The sequence below is a fragment of the Panthera uncia genome, assembly GCF_023721935.1.
Source record: "Panthera uncia isolate 11264 chromosome C1 unlocalized genomic scaffold, Puncia_PCG_1.0 HiC_scaffold_3, whole genome shotgun sequence".
Taxonomy (NCBI): domain Eukaryota; kingdom Metazoa; phylum Chordata; class Mammalia; order Carnivora; family Felidae; genus Panthera; species Panthera uncia.
In genome coordinates, this window is record NW_026057584.1 from 59508448 (window position 1) to 59523174 (window position 14727).

Below are 14727 nucleotides of genomic sequence, written 5' to 3' on the forward strand. Positions count from 1 at the left end.
CAGAGTCAGACAGACCTGCACCATATCCCGAGTCCAACACTTTTGGGATAAACACAGGCAGGTGATTTAACCTATGCCTGTTTCCTAATCCATAAGATGGGGATGGTATTAATAACTACCTCACAGTTCTGTTGCAAGAACTGAATGAGATAATTGTTGAGCATAGTGCCTAGCATAGGTAAGCTCAATAAATGTTGGCTGTGATTAAATATAATCGTATTTGTTTTTCCCTTTACAATCTCCTTGTGAAGATGGGAGAGGGCAAGCCGGTATTACTAAACTCACTTTATAGTTTAAGAGATTTGTCATCTGAAGATGTTGGGTTCTTATTAGTGATTTGGTAAGATGAGAATCCAAGGCTCTGGAGCCCAGTCTTGCTTTCACTTTATTTGGCAGTTTCTTGGGTCAAATGCATGTATCTCAAATGCTGTCATTAAATTCTCAAAAAATAATTAATTTTAACCTCACGGAACTCAATATCTTGCATTGTGTCTTTAGTCTCAGCATTCTCTACAGACAGCAGAGAAACCTGCCGATTGCAAAGCGGACCATCCACACCTCTCTTTAATGTTCTTCAATGGTGCCCTAAGTGTCTATAAAATAATAGCCAGTGCATACAGAGTGCATAGCTGACCCCCCTCAATTAGACCTGGGCCTACCTCCCCAGCCACATTTACTAGCACTCTTGGTCTGGGCATTCATTCACTCTGAAATAGCTTATTGTTCCTTGCTGGAACTTTCCTGACATCTTTCTGGCCCCAATCCCACCTCTGTACTCCTGTCAGGCTGTTTTCTTTCTTTGTTCTGGCAAGAAGAACACTAAAATATTATTTTTGCTGCTGTTATGAAAGGGCTTGAGAATGAATTTAAACATCCAACAAGGACTAACTGAATGTATTAGAGACATTCAGAGGATAGCCTACTATACACCTCTTAAAAATCCCATCCTTGAAGAACATTTAAGGTTAAGAGAAAAAACCCACAATATATGGCCCTTTGTAGCAACGTGGATGGAACTGGAGAGTGTGATGCTAAGTGAAATAAGCCATACAGAGAAAGACAGATACCATATGGTTTCACTCTTATGAGGATCCTGAGAAACTTAACAGAAACCCATGGGGGAGGGGAAGAAAAAAAAAAAAAGAGGTTAGAGTGGGAGAGAGAGCCAAAGCAAAAGAGACTCTTAAAAACTGAGAACAAACTGAGGGTTGATGGGGGGTGGGAGGGAGGGGAGGGTGGGTGATGGGTATTGAGGAGGGCACCTTTTGGGATGAGCACTGGGTGTTGTATGGAAACCAATTTGACAATAAATTTCATATATTGAAAAAAAACCCACAATATATTACTAAGTGTAAAAAGTTAGGAGTTTAAAAATAATAAGAAGGACAGGCACCAAAATGTTAACAATTATCTCTGGGAGATGTAATTGCAGGTGGTATTTATTTTTCTTTAACTCTTTTCAGTAGTTTCCAAATTTTCTACAATGAACATATTGACTTTAACAATAAAAAGTCAGTAAAATATTATAATGAACCCTACACTGTAAATGGGCAGCTGTATCCATCTTCTTCTCTCCCAAATCTGAATCTCAGTGGCAGTGATCCAATGGCTGGCTTCATGTAAGCATGAGGGATAAGTAGTAAATTATCTTTAGAGAGGAGAGGCAATAAACCCAAACCTAAGAAATGGACCTCTTAATGCAATCATTTCTTCTGGTAAGTTCTATAAGCTTTCATTTAGGGCACAGCAATCTTTCCAGAAAAAAACAAACAAACAAAAACAACAACAACAAACCAAAAACAAAAACAAAACAAAACAAAACAAAACAAAAAAGGCAAAATTTTGTCATGCAGTGAAAGAAAAGATTCACAGTGAATTTCTTATTTCATAGAGATTAGGATCTTTAAGTCATGTTTCTCTCTCTTTTTTTTTTTTCCATATTTCTCTTTTCATCTGATTTGCATTTGAGGATGAATTTCATAACTTTGAACATTTCTTAGCACATCCCAACAGAAATCAAAACCCTAGGAACCACTGACTTTAGGCTTGCTAATCTGGGTTCCCCTGAGGAAGCAACTTTCCCTATAATTATCAGGATTTCAAATTTCACACCCTCAAAAACAGCTTGGACAGAATAAGACCCTATTAAAAGAGGCTCTACTAATTTAGAAAGAAATACATAGCCTCTCATATGCCCTCTAGAGCAAATGTGTGGAACAGCAGGTGGGAGCTATCTTAATGCAGCCAACTAACACCCCCACTCCCACCTGGTATTTTCCCCTATCATTTGATCATCTGAATTGTTTCCTTTTAAACTTATGCCCCATAGCATATGTTAGAAAATATTAGTTTATCATATGAAATAAATGAACTCAAGTTTCTGGCTTATTGGGAAGATTCCAGAATCTGCCAAGAATTCTTTTTGTTGATTCTCTTTCCCTTAGCTATGTATATTTTACATGTTTATATATTATTTCTTTGTTTTATATATATATATATATATTTATGTATATGTATTTATATATTATATATATGTAAATATATATATGTAAGTATATATATATTTTTTTCCTTCTGGTCAAGCCAACTAACCTATCTCTTTCTGAACTACTTAAGCTTCTAGGCTTTAAGGGAATTCCCGAATTGCAGATCTACCTAGAACTAGATTTGGCAAATGGCATCTACTTCATTTCCCTCCCACTTCTAAGCTGGTTTCTGATGGACCATGCTAAACAGCGGGACATCATGTCTCACTTTTCTTGGAAGAAGAGGTTGAGAGGCATGTACAGCAAGAACCTTCGTTGTCTCTTTTTACCCAGCTAGCTGCAAGTTTATAACATTCTGCTTATCTGGTCACTCCACATCTTTTTGCCCATGGCCCCCTATCCAAAATATCTGCTCAAAGGTAAGCAGAAGGAACATTTCTATTGGCAAGGATCTCCACTGTATCTACTCGCTGTTGGGTAACCTCTTGCTTTTAGACTTATAAACAAAGCAAAATCAAAACAATTAGCTCCAAGAGCTCATTTTAGGTTTGATGGCTCTGTGAGCTGCAACAACAGCACCATCAACTGTCATTGTTCTATAGCACTTGCCCCCCAGTGCCATCCAGGTCTGCACCTGTGAAACCAGGATGGGCATTGTGAGTCACTCTGCCTGCCACCACATAAAAAGCTAATTTCACATTCGGGATGTATGTTTTTTTTTCAATACCAATAGCAACAAGAGTATGCCAAAAAATTTCCCCTGAAGCTCTATTCTGTTTTTTAAACTACAGAACATTCTTTCATAGTTTGACAGTTAAAATGCTGCAGTTAATGTAATAAACAGAGAATTTTTCTAAGTAGCCTGTCAAAACAAGTGACACTTTTTTTTTTTTTGCTAGCGAGTCTCAGATTCAGAACAATGGGAAGTACCTTTCAAAGCAACATCTTCATTATACAATCAAATTCTCAAAGTAATCTTCTCATCAAAGAATATTGTGTTATTTCTTTCCCAGTAATTATCAGAGTTCTGCAGCCTCTCTGGCAGTGGTGACTATTATAAAATGCAGCTGTGCTGAGTTTAAAAATTGGGGGGTCCTGCCCTGGTCGACATGGAGCCAATGCATCTCATGCCTCCACATTTCCTAATGACTTGGCTGTCTGGGCAGTAAAGCGTCAACATTTCCAGGACCTTTACACATGCCCTCAGGTTTCTAGGAGCAAAGTGCTCAAGGGGTCTCTTTAAGGACAGCAGTGATACTGGAAATTCTTGATCACCTAAGCATATTTTCTTTCCACTTAAATAAATTAGACGCTACAAAGGTTATTATCAGACTCCCTTCACCCCAAAAAAGGTGTATGTGTATGTATGTGTGTGTGAGTGTGTGTGTGTGTGTGTGTGCATGTGCATAGGTTTGAAAGTCTGTCTCAAAAAAATTAGATTCCTTCTTTTTCACTTTCTCATCTCTTGGGAGCTGTCATTCCAATAGAAAGAAAATCTAAGAGTATTGAGTCAGAAGAACTACCAGTTCGATTCCAATTTTGTAGTTTGATAAAACCTGGAAAGGTAAGAAAATCCCAAGGGAACTCAAAATGATATGTCTTGGAATACTAGTAAAACCTGTATGTTCTAGTGATAGACTGGAAAAATCCAACCTTTGGAATATAGTTTTCTCTGAAGAATCTTTGGGCTGCCAAGGATCATGCAATTCAATGCTGTATGGAAGAAAAAAAGCACAAGCACAGGCTCTCTTTCTAAGGGTGACTCAAGAAACCAGCTCTCAGGGTCTTGTGAGGGTGAATCAAGACAATAGCATGAATGTTTCTAGCACACAATAGGCACTCAATAAGTGTGTTTGTTGCACCAGATCCTAATTTGGGAGGGCCTCACCTCCTGGATTATAAATTCTCCAAAGGCAGGAACCATTTTATTATTATTATTTTTTAAAGAAAACCTCTTGGTACATGCTCAAAAATCTTTGTGAATCAAATGGCATTTCTGCTTCCCTTGAAGCAACTAAGAGCTGCAGGAACATTAGCTGCCAACAGACATTCATTTGTTCATTCGTTCACTCAGCAAAAGTTTATTGGTGGTCTATTTAGTGGAATGCACAGAGCTAGGAATATGGCCTTTTCCAACTTCTATGCCAGATTAAATCCCCCCTCTCCATATTATACTCTATTAATGTACACTACATTTTCCTTTGTAGCATGTACTGCAGCTATGACAAAATGATTCCTTGCCCAACTATTTAAGGTCTGTCTCTTGGACTACGCAGAAAGCTCCAGGAAGGAGGTGCAACCCTCTTGTTCGATGTTTTAGCCTTAGCAACTAACATAGTATCTAGAACAAAATAGGTGTTTATCAAATATTGGTGAAGTGAACAAATAAATGAAAAAAGAAATGGGATATGTCTTTGCCTTTCAGAAACTCAGTTTAAAGCAATGTTTCTCAATAGGAGCATTATTTTCAGGACAGCTCCTTATTTTGTAGGGTCCTAGGTATTGTTGGGTGTATTTGGCAACCCTTGGTCCTAACCACTGCCCAGTGAATGGCAGAAGTGTGCCCCCACATGTACTGAGGCAACCAAAACATCCTCCCACACTGATGCCCCACTGATTCAGAACTACTTCTGATTCTGATTCTGTCCCACTTCTGATTCAGAACCACTGTATGGCTTTGACGTGAATGAAAGAGGCAAGAAGAGCAAGAAGGGGATGGATCTAGGAAATGATGAGAAAGTAAAAATGATGGACAATGGGACATAGGTGTGTGGGGAAGGGAGAGAGGAAGTGGACTCACATGAAAGAAAGCACAGTTTGGAACGGTGTTCATTTGAGTTCTCCATGCCCTGATGATTCCCTTGTGCCCCCTTAGCCACCCACCCCTGTGATGTTTCAGGACAGACAGAGCATAAATCAGCTGGGCAAGGTTCTTGGATACTACCCATAATTAGGTCAGTGAAGTTCTGGCTTTTCTGTTTGATAGTTTGGATTTTCCCATACAATTTTTGTTTGAAGAAAGGGGTTTTGAGGATAAAGGACCAGAACCTAACCAGTGTTCTAGAGTCAAACATGGTGGTGCTGACTAGGATAAGGGCAGGCCTATGAAACACATGGAGGTGGACATTAAGACCCAAGAGAAAGTCCTGACCAAGGAGACATCGCATGACAACAAGTGAAATATGTTGAAGAAAGGAAACAGAGAAGCACTAAGAAGTACTATAAGTTGGCATGAGGGGCAGACCTTGAGGAAGTTGGCCTAAGGGGCACGGCACTTTTGGAAAGTGCCCCGTGGACATACAAGACATGTGAAGTTTAATGCACTTGTTGAGACCCACGAATAAATGGAGGTTGGCCATGCCTGTGACTCAGAATCGACATCCACAGCTGCTGGCACTGGCCACAGGGTGGAGGGCCGTTTCATTCCCAGAAGAAAATCATAAGCCTGTGCATGGTGGCCTCAACACCAAGTGCCAAGTCATGCCTTATTAAAAAGGTTTCCCCAAGATTGGAACTGTGGCATATGCTTCTTTATATGTCTCACAGCAACTGGGAGAGTTCTCTAAGTACAACAGGGGCTCAGTACATTCTTTCTGAATCCATCTGATTAAACACTTCAGAATCCTCCAGTTTAGCTGATAGGTTGTTACTGAAGGTGAGGTGGGGTTCAGTTGAGATGGAAGGGAGAGAGCATCTTACTAGTGGGAGGAGGTCTTGAAGCACTAATGCAGCAGTGGTATTCTCTTAGGAACGTGTCTTTAAGCTAACGAGCAGAAGGTTCAAAATGGTGTGAAAGGATGTGTTGAATGAACGAACGAACAAAGGCACAGGCATGATGTCTATGGTTCTGATGACCTCCGCCCTATTCCATTAGAAAGACAGGGGCTGTCACATTCTGGCATGGAAACAGAGCCGTTTCTGTTCGTCATTGCCCAAAGGTTTTCTTTTAATGTTTATTTATTTTTGAGAGAGACAGAGACAAAGTGTGAGAGGGGGAGGGGCAGAGAGAGAGGGAGACAGAATCCAGAACAGACTCCAGGCTCTGAGCTGTCAGCACAGAGCCCGACACGGGGCTCGCCCCCATAAACTGCGGGATCACGACCTGAGCTGAAGTCGGACACTTAACCAACTGAGCCACCCAGGAGCCCCCTAAAGGTTTTTTAATATGTGGACTTAGTTTTGACATCCCGAACCAACCACTAAAATTCTGTACAGTTTTAACTCATGCAAAAGGGAAATGGATTTATCTGGCTCAAAAGTAAAATAGAAAAGAGACAAACACTGCTGTGTCCCACCTCCAGAGCCTCCCCTTTGGCCCTGAGTGCAGGCCAGGACCTGGGAAATCAGCCTGCTTCCCTGTGGCCCAGGTGAGCGTCGTGCTTCCACATGCCCATGGCCCCAGGGGACTGGCACAGGGTGCGCACTGCGCTCTTACTCACGGTTTGCGGAGGGTCATCCTCATGTGGGCGTCCGGGCCCATCTGCGACAGCAGCAGCATGGTGTCCTGAAGCTCCTCATCACACTCCTTCTTCTCCTCCTCAGTAGGCAAAGGGGCATCCTCGTGCTCGTCATCCAGAAATCGATAAAATAAATATTTGTCTTGGAAATGGTGTTCCTGGTCCACTACGTGAAACATGAAGGCAAGGATCAGCTGTTGTCCCTCTGCCTCACAGCCCCGTTTACCAGAAGCAAACGGCTGGTGTCGGGGAAGAGAGCCAAGTGGCAGCAAAGCGGTGAGACTCCTCAGCCCTCTGATCCCGCCTCGCCCAGGGCCGTGCAGCTGGAATACATGACTTCCCAACTGCGGTCATGCACCTCGAGGCTCTTTCTGACCCGCCCGCCACCGGCTGGCCCCACCACGTTCTTATGAGAACCTGCCAGCTTTTCTGAGATGAGCACTCTGACCAGCAAAAATTGCCTTGGTGACATCTTCTGGCATGTGGGACATGTGTCCCAAACAGGAAAATAACCAACTGCCAGATCATGCTCTATAATGGTTTTCGGGCACAGACTTAAAACAATCTTACTCTACAGGGATCAGGATTCGTATTTTTCTTTCCATATGTACTGTTTGTTAACATGTCTGCACTTTAAAAAAAAGTTTAGAATAAAATTAATTGTTTGAACAAAACTGACGAGACCGAGCTTCTAGGTCATATAACCCTAGAAGTAACTTAAGGTAATTTCCATCCAGTTCTGATTTTAAAAGTTTTGTTTTTCCCTTGTTCCTTTTAAAGAAAAAGACTTAGATCTTGGTAGGACAGTCAGTGAACTTGGCTCAGGATCTCTCATTTCTATGTCTTAGAGACGCAGACCCTCAGGACCCATCCCAAACCTGCTGAGTCAGAATCTGCATTTTAACAAGAGTCCCAGATGGCTTGAATGCACATTAAAGTCTGAGAAACACGGGTGAAGCCATCATTAGATTCTCAGGCCTTGGTAAATTAAATGAACGATTTTAATGGTTTGTCAGTTTGGAAAAGTGGTCGTTAAAGCAAATGGCATGAGCAGATCAACCACGGTCACACTCCAGTCCTGAACAGCTACCCTGCCCCACGATAGCCCCTGCGGGTGTCAGGGGCTGCGACAGTTGAGCACATTCCTGATTTTAAATATGGTCATCCCGTGTGGATACAAATTGGCTCTCCCAGATAACGCCATTGTTAAAAGGCAGCTTCTGAATTCATTACTTCCTTTCCCTGCCACCAGCCCCGCCGCACATCGCATTGCTCTTCATTCTGCCCCTGCATCAGGATTGCTATGCTCAGAGTATAATCACACTACCAATGAACCGTGAATGCAAACTAATAAACATAATTGGAACTGATGCACTCGGGTCCCAATTTCATTTTCCCTTCATACATTCTCCCATGTTAGGGGGGCACGATGGTGGAACATAGCAATCAATAGCATCCGCTCGCCGCACTCGTATTGCTAAATGAAGATGCCGGCTCTGCAGGCCCCTAAAGGGACCATAATTCCTTTTTGGCCCATTTGGGAGTGCAGCAACAACTTACCCAGGGAAAGGGTTTTCCAGGGCCTGGGGCTCATCTTACCGTGGTTGAGAACGCCGTCTTCTACCAGCACTTGCCACATGCCAACAGCCTGAGTTCGGGAGTGGACACAGGGAGTCTGCTGCAGCATCCAGTCCACCAGCTCGGTTCCCACACAGCATTGCCTAAGGAGAGGGGAACACAAAGGATGGGAAGGCACGCCCTCGTGGAGGAAGGCTGGGAGATGGCTTCTGAAAGACCTTCCCGAAACGCTTGTGCTCCTCCACCATAAGAGGTCTCACTGCAAACAAAGCATGGCATGGCGTGGCCTCAGGTTCTCAAACTTTTGTACAAACCAACAAAACCACTCAGCTCATGAGGGAACCTTCCAAGCAATGAAAGAGCATTACACACTGCAGCACCAGGGGGTACCGAAAGGCCACTAGATGGGGAGTGTTATCTAGCAAGCTAAGCCCAGGGCCAGGAACTCTCTTGTCTCGCTGGTCCCGGAAAATCTCAGTGTAAAACGAGGGCAAAGTGACATCTGACTTCCTTCACCCGAGCCTGTGAGGAATGAGTTAATGTTTGTGAGGCACTTGGAGGTGCTCCACGAAAGGCGGTGTATAAGTGCAAAATTATATAGCACTTTATATTTTCAAGTAATACTACTGATCTTCCCCAGAGGGGTGTTGGGAGAAACAAGCAATTAGCGATGCAAATCTCTCTGAAAAAAGTCCTATGTAATGAGCATCAGCACTTCTGCAGAGCTTGTCATCTGAGGAGCTCCACATGCTTTCTGCATAGTCACACATTCACCCCTAAGTTGCCCCTCTGTGGTAAGTTCGTCAGGATGGGTGAACTGCGTGTATTAGTCAGGAAACATATAATTAGGAAATACTGAGACCTTCAGTGGGGTGAGGGAGAAGGGCAGGTGTTTGTGGCATGATGGTTCAGAGGAGGAAATGGAATCTTGAAGCCCTAGGAATGAATCCCAAGGGCCAACACAGGAAGTCACAGAGCAGCTGGGGTCTTTGCTACTGGTGGCCTCCCATCCCGGGCTAAGGATGGCACCATCTCTGGGTGGGGAGCTCAGGAGCTCCTCTCTAGTTTAAACTGGGGGTTTCCTGGTGCTGTGCCACTTTAGGAAGAGGCTTAGCCTGGGAGGAGTCATTAGATACAGCACTGTGTCTGCTAGACATTAGCTGTGTGAGTCTGGCCATGTCGTTTAAACTCGCTGGTTTTCAGTTTTCTCATCTATAAAAAAACGAGGACGAAAAGATGGCCCCTAATGTTCTAGGAACTCTGAAATCTGTCTAAGCTCCAATCAGGGATGCCCTGATTCAGGTCCAATCCTAGAACATTTCGCAAGCAAGATGTACTGAGAAGGCCGTCAGATTTCCAGGGCTACTCTGAAAACAGTCTACACCCACAAAAAGAGCTTCAATGAGCAAAGGGGGCACCTAGTAACTATTCATTCTGAACACAGGAACTGTCAAAACATGGCTCTTCTAATTTCAGAATTTATTAACGGGAGAAGTTTCATAAAAGTATAAACTAATCAATTCCATGTGGCTTTTAATTCAACGATTCTCTTTGCTAAGAGGAACTCTGAGATGATCTCAGAGCACCTGGGTCCTTGCTCAGGGTATGAGAATCCTGCAGTCAGCACACAGAACAAAGATCCACAGCTGTGCCACTTGCAGCTGATAGAATCACTGAGTTTCCTCTCCATTAAAGATCTCCAGCCACTTTAGAATCGACAGCAGACCTTAGCATGGTGATGACTTGGGGGGATACTGTGTCTGGGGAGACTGCAGCCATGATATAAGCAGGTGGGGAGGAGGAGAGAGATGGAACTAGAAAGTACAAGATGTGGGGCAAGGAACTTAAACTGGGGTGCAGAAAAGAGAAATCATGCCTTTGGCTTCCAGATGAGTCCATGGGTTATTACCAACAGATCATTAATTTGTGTCATAGGGTGTGGAATACACACGACACCTGTATTTCAAGGATTGAAAATGTTAGTATGATGGAGCAAGAAAGAGTTTACGGCTTCTGACTTCTAGTTTCCATTTTGTCATAAAGATGACATATTTTAACGGAATTTCCCTAATGCAAGTCCACACTTGGAAAAGCATAGTCACATCTTAAGTCAGGGGAAAAAATAACAAAGACTTAAAAAGAAAAAGGTCCTTTAGCCATATGAGATTTTGAGATTCACTCGAGGAGTTAAAGTGCTTTAACTCTCTCTGGGAATATGTAACACATGATTTTTGTTATTTTTTTTTAAAGTTTGGGGGTACCTGGGTGGCTCAGTCGGCTAAGCATCCGACTTGGGCTCAGGTCATGATCTCAATCTCACGGTCTGTGAGTTCGAGCCCCGCGTTGGGCTCTGTGCTGACAGCTCAGAGCCTGGGGCCTGCTTCTGATTCTGTGTCTCCCTCTCTCTCTGCCCCTCCCCCACTCATGTTCTGTCTGTCTTTCTCTCTCAAAAATAAATGAACATTAAAAAAAAAATAAAGTTTATTTATTTATTTTGAGGAAGAGAGAGAGACAGAGAGAGAGAATATTGTGCTGTCAGCACAGAGCCTGCTTGGGATATTCTCTCTCTCTCTCTCTCTTTGCCCCTCCCCTACTTGTGGGCATGCATGCTCTCTCTTTCTCAAAATAAATAAGTAAACTTTAAAAAAGGGCTGGATGAATAGTCTGTCTTAAGAAATGGAATGTGTCTCCTTGATAAGACTAAAGTGTTTCTCAAATCCCATCTCATTTCCAAAATTCTCTTCAAGACGAGGTCAATTAATGTAACAAATATCCTGTCAGTTTTAGTCTTATAAACATGTTCATGACAAGCACAAGTGGAAGAGTGTTTGTTTTCAAGGAGTGCAGAAAAAGTGATCCAAAGAGGAAGAATTTGCCTGTTTTGCCATCTCTGTCCTTGGGAAACAGACTGGATCTTGAGGCACGTGTACTCAAAGGTTTCCTATAGGGTGAATGAGGTCTAATTTTACAGGTTCTATCATAGTTGACAGTCATAGAAATATATTTATCCTTCATGGTAACTTTAAAATTTGTATCCTAGCTTTCACTGTGTCTTATGAATTTGGTTCATGTGAATCAAATGGGTTTTGACTCATGCCAAGTCTGATGGGTTCTGAGGTCATGTCTAGACTAAATGGGAGAGTTGAGTGACTGCTAAAAAAGGGCTATGAGGGTAAACCGCGGGTGCAAGGAGAAAGTGAAAGCTTGTGTGCCATGCATAGGCCATTCCAGTTCCTAAACCCATGGTGAAGTGAAAAAAATCAAAAGCTAAAAGATCAGACATGAATCCTCAGTTGACCCACCAGTGTTCAGTCATCCCAGAAGATTCAACTACATAATTCCTTAACTCCAGTGACAGCTATAGTGACTCCCTATTCTAAATAACTATAGACGTGATAGAGTTGTATACTCACTATATACACACTAGAATGAAATCCTACAGTAGAAAGTAAACTCCGTAAAGAACATTGTATATTTTATTCACTCCTGTATCCTTGGGGCTTAGAACACAATAGCATCCAGTGCCCAGTAGGTATTTAATACATTTGTGGAATGAATGAATGGTAGAATGAATGAAAAGATCACTGAACTTGGAAATCAACCGAGGCTGGTTGGCTTAAGCCCTGGCTCTGCCACTCACTAGACTTGTGACTTGGACAAGGAAAACTATTTACTCTCTCTGAGCCTCACTTTTATCATCTGAAAAATGGCCTAACACCTACCTAGCAGGGCTGTGGTAGGATGAAATAGGATAACATAGGGAAAATGGCCTGGCGGAGGGCTTCAAGCAGAAACAAATGCTAAGTAAATGTTAGTTTAATCTCATCTAAATCTAATAGTTCCCCTAAAAAAACACTAGCGAACAGAAATGGAAAAGTTTTCTTCTCTTTGTTTATCACAATTAAACCAATGTCCAAGCAAATTAGTTTAGGAGTAACTGCTGGGAATATTAAGGATAATTAAAGCTAAGCAGGGATCTAAGACAAACTCAGATCTTCCAAAACCTGGAGGATTATAAAACATGCTACCCATAGATGGAAAACAAGAAAACACAAGTTTGTTCCAATGTCACTAAACATGAATCTGAGGGAGGCCACAGCCTTTAGAATTATTGCACATACCTGTATGTCTTTAGGTGGTATTTTCTATCTCTTATCATGTGAGGTGCTCGAGAGAGAATGGCATTTCGTAAAATTTTTCCAGCCCTGAGGATCTTCTCTGAAGGAACCTGCATTTTAATCAGGTGAAAGGAGGGAAAGAGGAAGAGGGAGAATTTATAGAAGGAAAACAAACCAGATGAATACTTAAATTACTTTCTGACTCTGCCTTGAAAAATACAACTCATTCACATATTTACATTGTTCACTTGTATGACATGTCCCTTTTATTGGAGAACTGATACACACTGAATAGTCGTTATGTCTAGAAAATGCACCCGAGGTCTCCTGATGTGATGCTCTGACATACTGGCCGCCTCCAGTGGTTACCTAAGAAGTTGGCTCTGAAGGTTCATCAACCCACCTACATCCCATTACCTTGGTAATGGTGTTAGCAGGACGAAGAGGAACGTGAGGTTCAATGAGAGGTGTCTGAAAAATAAAATGTTAAGGCAAAAGAAAATTAAACAAAAAGTACACTAAAGAAAATTATGGGTTGGGGGATAATAAGAAACATCCATTTTTATAAAACTCAAAATAGAATTTAAAAAAAAACAAGAGATAAAATCTGCCTGAATAACTTGAATGCAGATGCATTCAAAGGGCAAAATTAGACCTTCAATTTGCCAAAATTTAAATATAAATTATTAAAAATGAAAAAAACCAAACAGATAGGAATGATTGGATGTTTGCAGGCTTAATGAGAAGGGAATCAATATCTACTCAAAGCATAACAAACATCAGAGCAGAAGAAAAAGCAAAACAAGATAAACATGTATGGAGATTAAAATGACCTATCTCGGGAGATAGGGATAAAGTACTGAATTAGAATGGAAATGAGCAATTTCATCCTCTGTCATGTAGTTAAGATTCTTTTCCCTCAATTTGTATTTTTGGAAAAAAAGTTTTAATTTCTAAATGATACTTCTTGGTGGTTTTATGTACTCAAGTTCCGAGGACCCAATGGGGCAGCTAGGGTACCATCTCTTGTCATTTGCAAAGTGGTATACAGTTTTCAGGATTCTGTGACTGAAAGAACAGCTCTAGGATACAGATTAAGCTGCCACTATTATCCACATTCTTCAGATGAAGGCGCTGAATTGCGATCCCAGGAAAATGACTTGCTACACAGCTACACAGGTAGGTAGGTCCCTTAGTCCTGCCAAATCCTTCCCTCTAGTTCTCTGTGATGTCTGGCAATGGCATTTCCAAATGGAAGAGAAAGATACGTGCAGTTAAAGATGGTGGTAGGACCATTAACACAATGCTATTTATGTCACTTCCAGAAGGTTTCAAATGATGATAGGTTTAGTTATGAGATTGTGATAGGCAGAAATAATGCCTCCCCACCCCCCCAAAGATGTCCATATCCTTATCTCCAGAACCTGTGACTATATTAGATTACATGGCAAAAGGGATTCTGTAGATGTGGTTAAGTTAAGGCTCAAAATAGGGAGATTATCCTGGTGTTTCCTGGTGGGCCCAGTGTGATCCTATGAGCTCTTAAAAGATGGAAGAGGGAGGGGAAAGCATTAGAACTAGAGAGACAGCAGTGTGAGTTGGACTTGGCCTGATTTTGCTGACTCTGCTGATGGAAGAGACCAAGAGCCAAGGATGGAAGGCAGCTTCTAGAAGATGGAAAAGGCGAAGCAATATATGGCTTTTCTCCTAGAACCTCCAGAAGGACTTGGCTGCCAACACCTTCATTGTTAGCCCAGTGAGACCCATTTCAGACTTCTAACCTACAGCATTGTAAAATTATTAATTTGTGTTGTTTTAAGCCACTAACCCTGTGGTAATTTGTTATAGCAGTAAAAAAACAAAAAGCAAAAAACTAATACGGACATTATTATACTTTATAATGAAAACTCTACTTTTTGGAAACTGAAGCCATTACACTGAAAATGAATCGGTAGATTTTCCCTCTAGTCCTAATTTAAAAAATACAACCAATGGAGGAAATAAGTCAATATTAATTTAAAATACTTTATGTACCTAAATACAAATATGCATGTATAAACATATACCTTCCTTTTTATCAACAATAAA

General features: G+C 41.7%; 1 protein-coding gene across 1 annotated transcript in view; it reads right to left on the minus strand.

Annotated features, from left to right (window-relative positions):
* Window positions 1-14727, minus strand: part of RAPGEF4 (Rap guanine nucleotide exchange factor 4) — a 289328-nt gene that overhangs the window by 76843 nt on the left and 197758 nt on the right. The window contains exons 7-10 of the mRNA XM_049615513.1: window positions 13057-13110; window positions 12643-12749; window positions 8543-8664; window positions 6926-7109 (exon numbers count right to left, since the gene is read on the minus strand). Coding sequence (XP_049471470.1) covers window positions 6926-7109; window positions 8543-8664; window positions 12643-12749; window positions 13057-13110 — 467 coding nt within the window. The remainder of the gene's footprint in view (window positions 1-6925; window positions 7110-8542; window positions 8665-12642; window positions 12750-13056; window positions 13111-14727) is intronic.